Source organism: Mugil cephalus, chromosome 10 (assembly GCF_022458985.1).
Source record: "Mugil cephalus isolate CIBA_MC_2020 chromosome 10, CIBA_Mcephalus_1.1, whole genome shotgun sequence".
Classification (NCBI taxonomy): Eukaryota; Metazoa; Chordata; class Actinopteri; order Mugiliformes; family Mugilidae; genus Mugil; species Mugil cephalus.
The window spans coordinates 1125763-1143538 of record NC_061779.1 but is presented as its reverse complement, the minus strand read 5'-3'; the positions used below and the strand labels follow the sequence as shown (position 1 = coordinate 1143538).

The window sequence follows — 17776 nt, the reverse complement described above, 5'->3', positions numbered from 1 at the left end:
ATACAGTTATTATTACTGTATTTTTTATTAAGAGCAGCTGTCACCGTTTGGCCTAAAGTTGACGATAACACTCTTGGGTTGGAATCTTGGAATCTTAAACTATTTCAATGAGTGCTGTGTAAAAGGTTAATTTGTGTGGCCTAGTGAAAGTCCACATTTGAATACCACTGAGGAGGAGATAGAGTCGTACGGACGGATTTCACTGGACTAGTCGTCATAAAATAGGCAAAACAGCTTCAGGGTGGAAGCCTGAGGATTTAAGGCCCAGGACTCACATGTGTAGGAGCCGTGATGCTCGTCTATTTGAATAAAACAAAATACGACGTTGTTTATTTAACCTCTGACATTCAGCGTGTACAGTGATGCCTGGGAATTTAAATATGCTAAAAGCTGGAATGTGATATAATTGGTAATTGAGGAGGGAAAGTGTCCAACAGACGTTAAGCTGGTTTTAACTTAATTGATGCATCAGTCAAAGTTCTGGTTTTCTTCTTCTACCTTCATTAACTTCTATTTTTCTTGGGGTTTTGTTCACTTTTACGTGCGCGACTGTTTCGAAGTTCGTTCAAATTTGCCAGAAAAGCAGTTTCTGGACAGGAGGCCGGTCACGTGACGTTACGACTACACCCTGCAGACCCGGTCCCACGTCCTCGCTTACATCAGGACGAATGTCACATGTTAAAATCGTCTCATTGTGTCTGAACCTTGAGGCCACTCGTGTCTCCCTTCAGTCTTACGTCATCCTTCCTCCTGACCTCCTTCCTGCCTCCTATTCGCTGCAGATCTTTTCGCCTCGTCTCGTTTTAATTAAACTATAACTGTGCATGGATCAGCGACGCCCGCTAAAGCAGTTATTCATTCATGGAAGCCGGAGAGGTTGCGTTAAAGGTCAACTGCCTCTGTGCTCAGACCTTTGCAGGAGGAACGAGAGCGACTGTGCAGTTTAACCAGTGTTTGTATGTTTGTAATGTTGCTGTAAATCATGAGTCAGATGGAGAAATATCAGAGGAATCAGGCACTGATCTGGAAACTATAGCAGCATCGGTTTAATTGATTCAGCCTGAAGACGCATCAACTCTAATTTAGATGAACTTTCACTTTACTTTAATATTTCTTTGACTGTCTCTGAAGTTCTTTATTTTTTTAATTAATTTTTTCAAACATGGTGTTTGAATTTATTTCTACATTTTTAAATGTCAACTTTAATTTTGCTATTCTGTATTTACCTTTCAAAATTTATTTTATTTTATTTAACATTTATTTTTTTAATATATACAGCAAACATTTTGAAACATCAACTTTAATGTTGCTTAACTCTGATAATTATTTAATATTTTTATTTACATTTTTACTCTAATTTTATTTAATTTAATGTCTGTCTTTATTTTCCTTTATTTTTGGTTTTATTTAATCATGCATCATTTTTGAGTATATTTCTACATTTTAAATGTCAACCTTAACTTTGCTTAACGTTGATCTTTATTTAATATTTTCATTTCTTATTTTATTTCTTCATTTCTTTTACTTTTTTAATATTCTAAATTTCTTTATTTTTTTAGTTAATGTGTGGTTTTTGAATTTATTTCTACATTTTTAAACATCATCTTCAATTTTGTTTAACTTTGATCTTTATTTAATATTTTATTTACATTTCTTATTTTATTTCTAGATTTCTTGAGCATCATAATCCCAGCTTTGTTGACAGATTTTTTCTACATATTTGATTTTTTTTTTCATTTATTTATCCAGCACAAATTTATAAATAGATCAATAAAATAAAAAATAAATAAAACAAGAAATGAGGAAGAAATACAGAAATAAATCTAGAAAGTAAAATTTAATTTGACAAATCAAAATTTGCAAATAAATAAATTAAACATAGAAATTTAAAACAGTTAAATGAAATGAAAGGTCTTATAGGTTAAAACACGTGTTTAACGAGTGAAACATCTTTAATCGGCTCTGACTGATCTTCATTTTCACACAGTTCTGTGGTGTTTTCACACTTTTTGAATATAATAGTCGTCGTTCTCAAATGTGACAAACGACTCCTCAGACAGACGAGCGCTGCCCTCGGCCCCCGAGGCCTCGAGGCCTCAGCTGCTTTCATATAACTCGCTCTTTACAGGAAAACCTGCAAAGCAGAAGTCGTGACACCCACATGAAAGATGTGATGACATCCTGGATGCCTGTCGTCACGGAGACCAGAATGAGGAAGCTGAATGTGAGCGCAGCTGGCAGAGAGATATGAGCCTTTATGAGGGTGTTAGCCTTTCGCTAAAGGAAGAACTGGCACATGTGACACTGAGCAAGCTTCATTTTTAGTCCTTGGTACATGAAGGTGGAGCTGCAGCCTGAGGTGGTGCATTGTGGTCCGTGCAGACACCAACAGGAAGTCTACAGGGAGTCTAAGAAACCAAAAATCTGATGTCAGTCTCATTCAAATGCTGCAAACATGCAAAACGGCGAAGACGACTGTCTGCACTGTGGGAAGCGCAAAGTTCCTCTAATCGTAAAACCTCAACAGAAACCCAAACACACACACACAAAAAACACACACACACACACAAAAAACACACACACACAAAAAAATGAATGAATTTTTCATGGGATCTCTGCGAAGAAAAAAAGAGCAATTACACGAGAATAACTTCCTTTGAAGTCTGAGGACAATTTCAGTCCATCAAAGAACGAAAGTATCGCGTGTGGCTTTTTTTTTTCACTATTCAAATGGTGGATTTCCTGTGCAGTCACTCAGCGACTCACAGGCTTTTACCATATAGGGATGCAGCCGAGAAGAGGAGGAGGGCAAAGGGAAGAGAAAAGAAGAACTAACAAGACTCACTTCTCAAGTCACGACTTGTTGACAGCTGAATCAGGACTGAGTCTGAGATGACGAAAAAAAACAGCCTCTGTTTTATTGGAATGTGTAAAAAATACACGAGAGTTTCTCAGTGAACCGTGAGTCTCTGGTTCTGTCTGAACCTGCTTCAAACACAACGATGAGGCAATAACACAACACGGAGAGAGGAAGACTTTTAAAAAAACAGAGAAACTACACGACGTTTCAGTTCTAATCTGAGCTTTGACTGAAATAAAGACGAGAGACTTGTTTGTGCAGCTTGTTTCAAAACGTGGATCATCTCCTCAAGAGAAATAACTTTTGTGGTTGTTGCTCGTCCGTCATCTCGTTACATGACAATATTAGCAGCATGATGCTAATACTAGCATCACTAACTCAGTGAAAGGTCAAACAACAAGGTTGATCTGGTTTGTTAAAGGCTTTTACAGCAAAGCAGGACCTGGACGCTGTCACCTACGTAACTTCTCCCAAACACTAGGTGGCGCTGTGTCTCTTTTACCTGTTAATTTTTGCTTCTACTTCCTGCTTTGCTTCCAACTATGGCGACTGAAACTTTTGCCAAAATTTGTCCGAAGACGAGACGTACAAAGGAAACGGTGACGGAAACACCTACATGTCTAAAAAGCCTTTAAAATATCTAAAGCTAAAACTTTTCTACGCTCTTGTGAGGTGGTTTTTCAACATAAAAGTTTATCTCAAACGGAAACACTTTCTTGTCATTTCCCTGGAGATGATGCAAGAGTTCATGTAACCAGTTCATTTGAAGTCCACCTTCCTCAAAGAGAATTTTAAGAGAATTATGGGAGAAGAACAAACAAAGAGCAGCTGGACTTTATTGAGACATCACTTTTATTTTGTAATGGATCAATAAAAAAGTAGTGGAGGTGGAGAAGCAGACGGAAATACAACGCTAAGGTCTGTAGCTGTGTTTCCATTCCAGTTTCTCTCAAAATAAAAGTGATGTTTCTAAAATTTCAATAAAGTCCAGCTGCTCTTTGTACGTGTTTCTACATGTTTCTTTACGTGATGTCCCATAATTCTCTTAAAGTCTCGTCGCTTTGAGGAACATGGACTTAAAATGACCTGGTCACATGACGCCCTGCATCACCTCCTGAGGAAATGAGGAAAGAGTGTTTCCATTACACCTTAAAGATCAACTTTTATAGACGATGCGTCTGAAAAACCACCTGATGAGAGCTTAAAAATGTTTTAGCTTTAAATATCTGAGAGGTTTTTAGACATGTAGGCGTTTCCATTACCACTTTTTATTGTGATATTTAGGTTTTGCACATTTACAGAGCGAATGGAAACGCAGCTAATGACATTTAAAAGTAGAAATCCATTAGAGACTGAAACAATATTCTACTGACCACATGGTGGCGCTGCTGCTGATTTACACACAGACCGAGACCAGATCTCACTTCTATCTGAGGGAGACACATTAATGGAGACACATTTTAATTAATCACCACTGTCAAAGGTCTGAAGCCTTTTATGGCTCATGCTGCTTTATCTCTGAAGTCAGAGCTACTTTAAAGCCGTCACGCTGCAGATAAGATAAGAAACGACGTCTCCGGCTGCTGAAGGTGGTGGCTGAGCTCATACTTATTTCTTGGTGTTACTTCTAGAGAATATGAACTGAGAACTAGAAGCCACAGCTGCTGACCTGTGAATTACTGATACTATTCACACACACTGAGTTTCTGAAGCCTGAACTGGAACCAGAAAAAAAGGAACAAGTGTTTTGAATCAAACTGCTGATTTTTAAACCAAATAGTTTGCTTCCTCCTTATTTTATGTCTCTTTGTAGTTGTTCTGCCTTTTTTGTCACATACAGTTAAAGGTTTCCTCTCATAGTTTATACACTGCTGCTTAAAATTTCAAAATCTTCTGAAAACATTGTTCTCAGACAAATTCCTGGAAGTAAAGGAAGCGAACCCGATTACATACATGAAACTGAAAGAGTTTACTCTCACTATAGCAGTGAACTGTATCACATATCAGAGATTAAACCAGAGTCCATGTGTCCAGATGTGTTTAAAGTCAACGTGACGAGACTCAGGTCCTGGTTTAGTTTCTATAAATCATGTTTGTGTTGAAGTGTGTGATGACAACAGATGAAAGGAGCTTTGTGAGGAGCTCAGAAAAAGAGTTGTTGTTGCTCATCAGGCTGGAAAAGGTTCCACAACCATCTCTAAAGAGTCTGGAAGCCACAAATAATCCACAGAGAGTCAGACAGATTGAAGACGACTGTTCCCCTCCACAGGAGTGGTCCACCAACAAACATCACTCCATCATAGTGGGAGAGGAACCAGAGGAACCCAGGGGAACTTCTAAGCAGCTAAAGGCCTCTCTCACATTGGCTGATGTTCATGTTGATGAATCCACTCAACAACCAAAGACACTGCTCTCTGTCCACAAAGAACATGTGGGACAATGTTTAGTGGACAGATGAGACCAGAGTAGAATAGTTTGGTTTAAATGTTTGGAGATGAACCAACACTGCATTCCAGCATCAGAACCTCATCCCTCCATGACACATGGGGGCGCTAATGTCCTGGTTTGGGCCTGTTCTGCTGCATCTGCTCATCATTGATGGACCAATGAACTGTGAATTGTACCAGTGAACTCTGAAAGAAAATGTCAGGACATGAGTCCATGAGCTGAATGTGAAGAGAAACAGACAAGGAGCCCAAGAACACCAGTGGTTCTCCAGAAGAACAGTTAACTGCTTTCATGTGGAAATCTGCTGGTGCTCTTGTGTTTTTTTAAGCAGAAATGTAAAAACCACCTAAACTTTCATTCATTCTGTCTCATGAAACAGGTTTCTCTGTTTTCATCAGACGAGGCCTGATCTTCCTGCTCTGAGAGCTTATTCATCTCTGTATCCTGTTTATTTGACGCAGGCAGATGGCAGCACATCACCTCCACATTCAGCCTGTCCTGAAAGACCTCATTACAATGCAACACACCCAGCTCAGGGCCCTCACTGTAACTCTCATGCCCTTAAAAGGCGTTTTTCAACAGCCTGCTCTTTCTGCAGAGGGGCCTCGGCCTCCGTTAGATGACTCCTGAGCGCCTCCTACTGGTCAGACAGGAGTCCTGTACGGAACAGCACTGGTTCTTTACCTGCATCGTGTTTGTAACAATTATCCCTGACAGTGACATGGAACTGGACATGCAGCATAAAATAAATCTTAAAGGGATGGAATGAGTAACTAATTAATTAATAATATAAGTATTTTGTGACTTTAGAGGTCTTGAACAACCCGTTCTTTTTTGCTAAAACGCACACAGAAACGAGTAAAATATATATTTATAGCAGTCTCCAAAAAAAAATTTAAGGTTTTTCTTCAGGAAACTCAAATAATTTATTTTAATACTCCTAAAGTTGCAGATTTAGGACTTTTATCTGCGTGTAATTAGAGTAATAAACAGTCCAGTGTGTCTTGAACACACCGCAGTTCACAGCGGTTATTTGGCCCCGCCTCCTGATGTCCTGGACCACTCGTAAGGAAGCATGTGAAAAGTCGCTCTAGTTGATTGGTTGGCTGTCCGCGTTCTTCCTACTGGCACCCGGAAGTGTTTTTGTCGCCACTAGAAGCAGAATGGAAAGATTAGCTGCTGTTCTTTAACAGGTCAGCGGACACATTTATAGTTCATTGTGAATAACACCATTAATGTTATATGTTCTTTACACCCAGACTATTTTATATAAAGTGGTTCTTCGTCTTCGTGTGGATACACACGAATTAACGCTGTGCTAGCGTTAGCTTAGCCACAGCTGAGGCTCCATCATTCATTCAGCGTCTAAATAAGATGATGCTAATCAACTAAATACTCATGTGTACATCTGGATAAACAAAAAATAGTAAGAGTTAGTAGCAAGTAAGGGTTAGGGTTATTTTCGTTTATTAAATGATATATAATAATGATCATTTTAATTTGTCGCGCCTCTGATTTGGGATCAAAACAAAGATGAGTTGGTGCCAAATAAACAAACATTTAACACAGTTTAGTTTAATCCAGTTTAACAAACTCCATCCTCCACAATGTTCACCTGTTCTACATCAAATTAACATTATTTAGATCAGAATGACTTCACTGGTACCTAATGAACTGAAAATAATATTTAGTTTACTCCTGTTATTATTGAATTTGACCCATTCAGTGTTTTATTGCTTCATATTTAGTAACTTTTCTTAATTTAATGGGGATTCTGGCCCTGACATGATGCATGTCATTATTCTTGATTATATTCTTTCATACCAAATGTTAAAGATAAATAAATACCTGAAAAATGAATAGAAAGTGAAGTAACGTAAGAGAAAGAAAAGCACCAAGATCTCATCACATGGTCATTTTATTAGGTACAACCAGTCCTGCTCTAAATCTGGAGGGAGGAGATGAGGAGGAGGAGGAGGAGGAGTCTCATGTTTTAGATCATATTGTATCATGTGAAGGACACGTTCTGACGTCGTATTAACCGTGTCTGGCTGCAGAGCATCATGGGAAACACGGAGAGCGCCGCCGTCCAGAAGCGTCTGGTCCGGTTCCGGCCGGAGGAGCGTCCCGTGGTGGAGGGGGTCTACGACCGGCTCCTGGGTTCAGCCTCGGGACCCCCGGGACCCGGCGGGAGGACTCTGAGTCTGGAGACGCTGCAGGTGTGGGACAGGGTCTGGTCAGAGTTTACAGCCAGAACATTATGACCACCTGACTAGCTTCTTCCTCTTCCTCTCATCCTCTTACTCCTATTCTACGTCAGCCTCCTTTTTCTCCACTTCCTCCTTCTGTCACTTTCTTCCTCCTCCTCCTCCTCCTCTTCATTCTATTTTATCTTCTCATCCTCCTCCCACTCTTTTTCCTCCTTCGTATCCTCCTCCTCCTCTTCCTTCTCGTTCCTCCCTCCTCTAAGGTTTGGTCCTGACAGGAGCTATGACGACCAGCTAATCTGTGGTCATAATGTTATGGCATTGTTTCCTTGTATTCCCTCCGTTGCTTTGTCTAACCAGCTCCTCCTCCTGCTCCTCCTCCTGCTCCTCCTCCTGCTCCTCCTGTCCGTCCCAGTCCTCGCTGAGCATCGTGGCGTCTGACTCGTTGGTGAGGAGGATCTATCGGAGCATGTGCAGCATCGACGCCGCCCCAGGAAGGACGGGTGGGGTGGGTCGAGATCAGCTGATCGTCTTCCTGGCCGACACCCTGCGAGGCACCGCGGAGGAACGAGCCCCCCTCGTTATGGCCATGTCCCAGCATGCATCAGGGCCAGCAGCAGCAGCTGTCACATGTGAACAGGTGGTCGAGGTGAGTAGAGGATGAATCAGATTCGTTTTCTTACTGAAGTTCTTCTCTCACAGCGTGAAGGTTCTGGGTTCTAATCCTTTCTGTGGGTTCTTTCCAGCTTCCTCCCATGATCCAATCGCTCCTTAGGTTCACTGGTGATTCTAAATTGGCCGTAGGTGTGAGTGTTGGATGAGTTTTACTCCAGATATGGACATGGGGGTCGTGTTGGGGCGGAGCTAAAGCAGCCTGGACGTTGAGACCCGCCCACCCAGCTCTCTGCTACCTGTTAGCTCAGGCTGCCACCTGTCACTCAAAGCGGGAACGAACTTAATTATGTAGAATATTACACTTAAATATTCTTCTTATTATTAGTTTACTGAATTGGGACAATTAACATTAATCATCATTGATGTGTTTGTCATCAATGTAAATGTGCCGGACTTAGCGCAGATGCTAATTTTCAGCCGTAGTGCCGAGGTAGGTACACAACACAGACAGAGAAGACTTTAAAACAACACTATGATCAAATTTTTACATTTTGTTTTTATTTTTTTACAATAAAAACATTGTGCATATCACACAACAGACAACTACAGAGCCAGACACAGACACAATGTGAAAACAAACCTTGAAAAAACATGTTTTCTCTCCCGTGTTTCCTGCTGCTTCTCCATCAAATTGATTGTTTTGGATCAATAAAGAATCTGAAAGGTTAACTGAGGAGGACTGGAGATAACAGACATTTATACGACTTGTGTTCAGCAAAGTTTCAGTCTCCGTTGTTGAAAGTGAAGCAGGAAGTAGAAACAAAAATGAAGCTAGAAAAACTCCCTTTAAACAGGGATAAACTTGGAGCAGAACCAGCTCATATGGAGACAGACATGAGACCTGCTCCAGCCTCTCTGAAGTTCCTCTCTGTCCCTTTCTCCACAGTTCCTGCAGGACTTGGTCTCGGCTGTAGTTCAGATCCTGGTCCACAGGGGGCGCCTGCAGGGCTGGAAGCCGGAGAGAATGGGTGACGTCTCGCTGGGGGTTAAACTCCTGGCAGAGCAGATGATTTCTGAGCTCAAACCTTCAGGTAAGCAGCAGATTTTAAAGCAAACACACGGTGAAGAGGCCGTTGATGACCCTCGTTGATGCTTCACGCCTCAGATCAGGGCGGCTGTGACGTCCCGTCTCTGGAGGACTGGATCTTCAGGGTCCCTCAGGTGTCTCTGTACCTGGAGATGGTGGTGGCCGAGGGCCTGGGGGTGTCGCTGGGCGGCCGGCCGGCCCCGACGCTGCTGCCCCCCTGCAGGGAGACGCCCTGGAAGCAGCTGAGGTCTCTGCTGGATCTGCCCACCCTCATGTTCCTGGCTCCTCAGGTCAGGCCAACAGGCAAAACATTATGACCACCCTCCTAATGGAGCTGAGACATGCTAGCAGGGTTAGCATTTAAAGCTACACACTCATACCTTTGACTATTTAAAGCGCCTTAAATTATACTTTAAAACAAGCACTGGACCAACGTATTGTCCTCCCTCCATCTTCTAGCTCAGAACTAACAAACCCTCGTTTGTTAGCAGGACTAAATCAGAGCTGCAGGCATCACCAGTGTTTCTGTAATATGACCGGTTTTATTTCACTGAGTCAAATGAAGTGGCATAAACCTGAAACCTGCTTATTCATGTGGAAAGAAAAGGGAACAGGTTTTCCAACTTTCTTACAGTTTATCAACAAGTCGCACAAAATGAGCTGGTTCGGCCCGTGTGTGTGTGTGTGTGTGTGTGTGTGTGCGCGTCTATTGGTCATTTGATTTTCTGTTCAGAAAAGGATATAAAAAACAAAAAATGAGCGGTTATTTGATTTTGATTTAAAAATTAAAATTGAAATTCTAGGCATTTGATAAAGACAAATGCCTAGAATTTCAAGTTCAATGTTTTAATTTGGTGGTTACCATGGTTACCTGCTTCTCTCAGTTAATACAGTTAAATGTCTCACTGATGCATTTTCATTTAAGCACTGGCACAAAAAAGAACACCAATATTACATTTAAGTAGCGTCCAAAACAATTTAAATTGTCTCAAGATGTTTTAAAATCCCAAACCCTGAAAATCCTCAGAGCAAGTTGCAAGAAAAACTTCTTTTTACCGACCAGAACCCACAAACAGAACAGTTCATACAGGTTGAATCATCTGCTCGAGGCCGACATGGTACCGATGGTAAAGCATGGCGGTCGCAGCATCATAAAGCGGCTGCTCTGCTCGTCCATATCTCTTTGTAGCTAGTGGACGTTCCAGGCCCTCGTTGCCTAGGTAACCCTCTTATATAAGCGTCCAACACGATTCAAATTGTCTCAAGATGCTTTAAGAACCCAGAGCCTTAAATTACAGGATTATCTTATTTTATCTCAAGCCTGGGGAAGAAAATAATCAAATGTATTATTTACTAAATCATTTGTGCACATTTCCTCTTTGTGCATCTTATTCTCTGTTGATCTCTTCAGTTGCCAGACGGCTGCAGCGCCCCCTGGAGGCTGGTGTTTTCCACACAGCTGCACGGAGAGAGCTTCACCAGGATGGTGACGGGCCTCCTGAAGCGAGGACCCACCCTGCTGCTCATCAAAGACACCAGAGGACACGTCTTCGGGGGCTTCGCCTCCCACGGCTGGGAGGTCAAGCCTCAGTTCCAGGGTGAGGGAGAAGAATCTCCTGGTCCCAGCGCCGTGTTAACCACATAGTTAATGACATCACTTCAAAATGTGGCGTAAATTATGAAAAATAAAATTCTTAAATCAATATTTGACTTTAGCAAAGGTGCTGTTTCCAGTACAGCTTGCAGTCCCAGGACCAACACATTTCAATTTCAAATTTCAAGTAAAAGCTAAATTAATGCACTAACACTGTTATGATCTTCATGATCATTTATTGCAGGAAAAGGAGAAAAATCATGTCTAGATTTTGCACAGAAGATGTTCTTAACTTTTAGTTCCTGTCAATGTTGCTTTATTTATTAACGTTGGTAGATTCTATTCAGATGTACCCGAACAAAACGATCTGAACGGATCCAGTGGCTCTTGGTCGCTGTGTCTTTAAGGCTTTTTTCCTTTTTTACACGTTCACATAGACACTCGTGTTAAAACACATTGGGGAAGTAATACCACTCTTTTGAATACTGTGGACTGTCACTTGACTTTTCTCTCAGATCTTGATCATTTGTATATTTTTCAGGTGACTCCAGATGCTTCCTGTTCACTGTCTTCCCCACACTGAGGGTTTACACTGCGACAGGCTACAACCAACACTTCATGTACCTCAACCAGAACCAGCAGACCATGCCCAATGGACTGGTGAGCCCACGCTAGCTCTTAAAACGTAGGAAGTTAGTTTAGTGCTCTAGAATAAATCACTAGCAACTGAAGATATGCAACACAGTTTTCATTTTATTTTAATTCTAAAAGGCTGTTGTAATTTTGTGTTTGGCCTGAAGGTGGCAGCGTATCTCTCTGTCTCTCTCTGTAAAAACAGAAGTTATAATGCAGAAGTTTCTCCATTTTTCTTATTGTCATAGTAACACGACAGTGTAGCACAATGGCCACAAATACGTACAGAGCAGTTTGAACATGTGCAAAATGATTTCACACACATAACTGTCTGAATAAAATATCTATGCACAATGTTTTTATTGTAAAAAAAAAAGTAAAAATTTGATCATTCAACCTCACAAAACTCATTATTTTCACTTTCAAGAGGCTTCCTGCGATTATGAAGGTCTAAGCCTGCACATGCAGAATACGTACAGATCAGACCGAGCCATAGACTGTATATAAATATGGACTAAACACGTCTCCTCCATAGACCGTATATAAATATGGACTAAACGCGTCTCTATGGACGCCAGGGAAACGTGGCCTTCCTGACCAGTACGGTCTGGGGGTGGAGCCCCAATATCAATGCCCCGCCCACACGTCCTCCAGACTCACTGGCGTTTTTGATTAATTAATACTACGCTCTGCTCTACCTCCTCTAGATACAAGGAAGTGTTGGTTTCTACACTGAACTTATTGGTATTAATTAATTTAAACGTGTTAAGGTGCATTAATCTATCACCATCATTAATCTGATTAAAAGTTTATGGTCACATCCTGTTTCTGCAGCGTCAAAAATGAAAACTAAACTTTTAAGGAAGGTGGACACTTGAACATACATCCGCATTTTATTAACTACCTAAAATGACTGAATTCCTCCTTGATAAAAATGAATTGACTGTATTTTAGTGTTTTAAGTCCAATGTGCTAACATGGAGGGGGTGGAGCCTAAGATCTAGAGTGCAGCCTCCAGCCACCAGGGGGAGCTCTACTGGCTTTGGCTTCACTTTAGAGGAGCAGTTTGTCTTTACACAGTCTATGGGCTGTGAACACATGCAGAGTTTTGAGATTATTTTCACATTGCTCAGATACACAAACACGTGGTGTGTTCATGGGTCACTGGAAGACTGGGAAATCTTGGCGTTGGGCGGGGTAAGACTTAATGTTTAGTGAAAACGCTGAACTCCACAGACTGTCCTGTAGATGTGAGTTTGCTGTGAGCGTTTACCTTTAAACTGAACATAGATTATCTTGGTGTGACGAGCTTGTCGTTTATCAGGGTATGGGCGGTCAGCACCAATACTTCGGCCTGTGGCTGGACAGTGATTTCGGCCACGGTCACAGCCGAGCTCGGCCCAAGTGCACCACCTACGGCAGCCCCCAACTCTCCGGAGACGAAGACTTCACCCTGGACTCGGTGGAAGTGTGGGCTGTGGGAAAACCCCCCGAACCAGAGGAGGTCAGGGTTCTCCTTCAGTTCTTCATTTGTCTTGTTATAAAAAAAAAAATCCTGCTTAGTCAGTAAAGTCCTGCTGGATGTGTCATCTATGGACAAGACACAGAGACAATTTGAGCTTTAACTCGATCAATGAAAATAAAAAGAGGACAACCTGGACTGTTCTTCTTAATTTATGGACTTAGAAATTTCATACAAATGCAAACCTAATAGTTTGTAAGTCCTTAAAGCGTCAGATTTCTCCCTGGGTTACAGACGGTTTCCATCAAAATAAGCGGTGCTAGCGTAGCTAAGAAATCAATGAATCAAAACAACGAAACATCTAAGAATCACACAATCGTAGGCGTAATTAACCTTCACCAAAACTAACTTCCTTCTTTTTCTACACAGTTTCCTGAAAATATGGAAATTAAAATGTTTCCCATCAAACACTGGACATCAAATAATGCTAGCATGCTAGTTCATATTAGCTTTCTAAATAAAAACTAAATGTGATGGTGTATCTTAATAAAAATCAAAATCTTTTAAAAAACACCCCAATTCTGTTTATTTATTAATGTAGCCAATAACAACCAATGGGATTGGTTTCCATTAGCATAAACATTGTTAGCCTAGCTAAGTGAAAAATTAACTGATACAAGAAAACGTGAAATTATCACAAACTAAATGTGTAGAAATTAAGATTAATATTAATATATCTTATATTCCGCTTTTACGATGCCCTTTATCACCTGGCAGATGTTTAAACAGGAAAGAATCTCTGATTTCCATTAACGGATATTTTGGATCATTTTTATTAGATCCTTCACTAAAACTAACGTCACCTTCTTTTTCTACGCTGCTTCTTCTGGAAAGTGTAGAAATGTATGTTTTACGCAAACAAATCAAAATAGCATCAAATAATGCTACTAGCAACTGCCATGTTAAGTTCTGAATTTGGAGCTTGAGCTACTTAGCTACCAGGATAAGTATTGTGGATGATTTTCAGACATAAAGTCGTCTGGACGTCTGCAGGACAATACTGTGAATAAATGCATGTTTTAGTATAACGGTTGGGAGGAGGCCTTTTTTTTATTTTTTTTATTTGGCGTCCTCTCATGGAACATGCACATCAGGCATGTAATTAACTGCACCACAAACAGAGCAACTCATTTACATCTCAGCTACTTTACATCACACAGCTGTTTCCTTTAAAGTTCCTCTGTGAGCCGCTTCAGATGTTTTCCCACAGGTATCACCAGTAGATGCTTCATGTGACGACACAAATGTCCAAAACAGGACCTAAAACAGACTTTTCAGCTCCCAGGTCCTCAGTAAAAATAAATAAATAAATCATAGTTTAGCTAAAAAAAATCAAAGCTGAAACAAAGACAAAGATGTTTCTTCTAAATGACTGGTGGTGAGGGTTTCATCAGGAACGTGGAAATCACAGGACTAGGCTACTTTTAGCTTTGAGGCTAGGAAGCTAGGTCAAGCTACGATTAGACTTTAATGATCCACAGGGGAAACTGCTTGGTCACAGTAGCTTAGCTGTACATGAAAAACACTGTTAAGCAGCGGTTCTCATCTGGTCTGGGTTCAGGAGCGTCCATGACCCCTTTAATGACTTAAAGCCACGACTCAAATCACATAATGTTCACAAAATGTTCAACTTTTCACATTTATTGAATGTGCAGTTTGAACCTGAGACAGTAGAACAGACTATCACAATATGAAAACACACCAAAAACAAATAACGATGAACCAAAATAGAGAGGGAACTGTTCCCTTTACGCTCAATTAGCTGCATTTTAATTTTAAATTCAAACTAGAATTCTTCACTTGAGTAACTTCAACAGAGCTTTAGCACACAAACACCAGAATCTCTAAAAATAGAACAAAGTCCCATTTAAACTGTTCAGTCACTTCTTCAAGATGTAATCAGATGAAATCACAACATTTCACTTACACTGAACTAACATTTTTAACACTTAGTTGGTGTTTTCATGCAAAATACATGAAATAAACAAGTCCAACTAGTGAGAAATATATGTATATATATATATAAAAAACTCTAATTCTGTATCTTTAGCTGAGAATCCTCACGTACTGAATCTATGACAACCAACACTGCACCACGGGAAACATTCAGCTTCTTCAGTTTTTATCCACAAACACAAAATAAATGAAACAAAAATGAGAATCAAAAGGATCCAAAATGAACTTTTCTTCTGGAGAACGTTGAGCTTTGAAGAGTCGACACCTCGCTGAATAAAACACCCTCAGGTTTTTGAACCATCCACCTACTGTGAAGGAACGTGAATCAATGACACTGATGTTTTTTTTCCTTAACATATTTTTTTTGCCCATTGAAAACCAGTTGAGAATCACTGCTCTTAAGAACCACAAGTACAAAGTAAGTAAACAAAACAATGAACACAATTAGCCTATTAGCATAATCAGCTAGTTCATATTAGCTGTCTAAATATAAACTAAACTAAATATGAAGGTGTGAGACTCTAATTCTGTTTATTTATTAATGTAGGTGATAACAACCAATGGGATTGGTTTCCATTAGCATAAACATTGTTAGCCTAGCTAAGTGAAAAATTAACTGATACAAGAAAACGTGAAATTCTTACAAACTGAATGTGTGGAAATTAAAGTTAATATTAATATATTATGTATTGTATTTCTAAATGATCTATCTAAATCTATCTATCTATCTAAATGATAGACTGTTAATCTGTTAATTTATTACTGTAGCTGATAACACCAGTGGGTTATTACACGTACAGGATGTAACGTACAGGATATACACAGGATGCTACGCTAGGCTGCTAACATGAACCACATGGAGTGAACTGCTGCAGGGAGGCGAGTTGTTGTAAAGTTGGGCTTGTAGAGTTTGGGATGATCTAAGCTCCTCTGACCTCCTTTTATGTGTCCAGGGTGAGGAGGGGGGGGGCAAGAGGAGCGTCCTGGATGCGGATCCCGAGGTCCAGGCCATGATGGAGATGACCGGGAAGACTCTGCACAGCCAGGGCCTCCGGGAGCCGGAGGAAGACCAGGACCAGTGAGACCAGACGAGTCCTGGTTCCGACACACGTGGACAAACACCAAACAGTTTATACCCTTCATCCGCCCGAGGAAAGAACACTGGCAGGTCCCGACCGCCCCTGAAGGCAACGTACGTGAGAATCATGTGTGAATTGTGGGTGTGTTCACACTTGAGTTTGATGGAAGAAAAACTTGTCATCACTAAGTGTTAGACTGAAAAAAAACCAAGAGCACAAGTTCGTTAGGCTGTAAAGTCACATAACTGAAGCGAGTTAGAGATTATTTTAGAGTATTAGTGTGGATTTATGTGTGAAAGACAGATGTTTTAATCTGAAGAGTATCATGATAACAGAGGATTTCATTCTAGTAAATCTCTTGTGATTTCTTTACGGGGCAGAGACTTTAACAGCAACACTCAGGACAAGATGGCGACGCACATTTCTGGGACGTGTTGTCTTCACTTACGTACAGTTAGAGGTCACATCTGTCCACTTCTAACTATCTATCATCACACCTGGTCTTTAACTAACTACAATGAGTCTCCAGCCAGAACCGGAGACCTGGTCTCAGTCTGTGTGTAAATCAGCTGCAGCGCCACCATGTGGTCAGTAGAATATTGTATCAGCTGCTGCCTCTGATGGAAGGAAGGAAGGAAGGAAGGAAGGAAGGAGAGATAGAAGGAAAGACGGAAGGAGAGACCACCTCCACATCTGGACTGAGACCAGATCCGTGTTCACACCTGGACTCCAGAGACCAGATGAGTGAGGACGAGTCTTTACAGGAAACAAGGAATTAAAAGCAGCTGAGGCTCCTCCCCCTCCAACCAGGTGGATCCAGGTGTCTGATCTCCACATGTTCACATATTACTTTTACCAACAAAGGCAGCCCTGTGTCCTCCTCCCCCCTCCTCCCCCGTCCTCCCTCCCCCTCCATGTAAATCAGCCCGTCAGGTTATTCATGCAAATGTTTCTCCTGCTGTGTGTTTCTGGCGGCTCCGTCTCCATAAAGAATGTTTGTGCTCGTTGTTTTGTTTGTGCATGGAAATCATTTGACGAGCTGGTTGACGCCTGGTCGACTTTAGAGTTCATTAAACTGAAATTTAAGAAATAAAAACACGTCATGCTTTAACTCCGCCCCTTTTACGCCTCCTTCTTTCATTATTGTGTTTTAATATAATTTGTTGTGTTTTCATTGTTTCTGAAGTTGCGTCTTCTGTTGCAACTTTCTTTTTAAAACTCATTTTGAGTCTGAACTCGTTTCGTCCTTATTTTTAATGAATTGTAGTGTGTTTTATTCGTTTTGTGTCTTTATAGTTAAAAATTGCAGTTGCTCCTTTTCTCTTTTAGCCAGTTTGTGTTTGAGTCATTTTGTGTCTTGTCTCTCTCACTAATCGTAGTATTTTCTGCTCAGTTTTTGTCTTTAAAGTTTGCAGTTCCTTCTCTGTCTTTGAGTCTTTTGTGCCTTTTTGGACATTTTGCGTCTCTTTCTTGTTTCAGTACTTTTATTATTTATATAAGTTACAGTTGTTGTTACTCTCTGAGTGTTTTGTGGCCATTTTGTGTCTCTGAAGTTATGATTTTTGATGAATTGCGGTTGCTTCCCCTGTCATTGTGGTTGTTTTGCACAATTTTGTCACTTTTGCAAGTGTGGCAGACATTTGCATAAATATCCAGTAGCTTGTTAAAATCATCCCTTTAAGGTGATTTTACAACAACTGTGTGAAATGATGCAAAAAAAAAAAAACATCGAATCTGATCTGAAAGAGTTTTAAAGTTAAACTCAACCAGAAGAA

General features: G+C 40.7%; 1 protein-coding gene across 1 annotated transcript; it reads left to right on the top strand.

Moving 5' to 3' along the window:
• The first annotated feature begins 6367 nt into the window (after nucleotides 1-6367).
• Nucleotides 6368-17112, top strand: meak7 (MTOR associated protein, eak-7 homolog). Its single transcript, XM_047597538.1, has 9 exons — nucleotides 6368-6501; nucleotides 7366-7527; nucleotides 7931-8164; nucleotides 9077-9221; nucleotides 9296-9507; nucleotides 10629-10815; nucleotides 11353-11471; nucleotides 12769-12948; nucleotides 15876-17112. The coding sequence occupies exons 2-9, from the start codon at nucleotides 7372-7374 to the stop codon at nucleotides 16002-16004; spliced, it is 1362 nt and encodes a 453-aa protein (XP_047453494.1). The 5' UTR covers nucleotides 6368-6501; nucleotides 7366-7371; the 3' UTR covers nucleotides 16005-17112.
• Nucleotides 17113-17776: the final 664 nt, after the last annotated feature.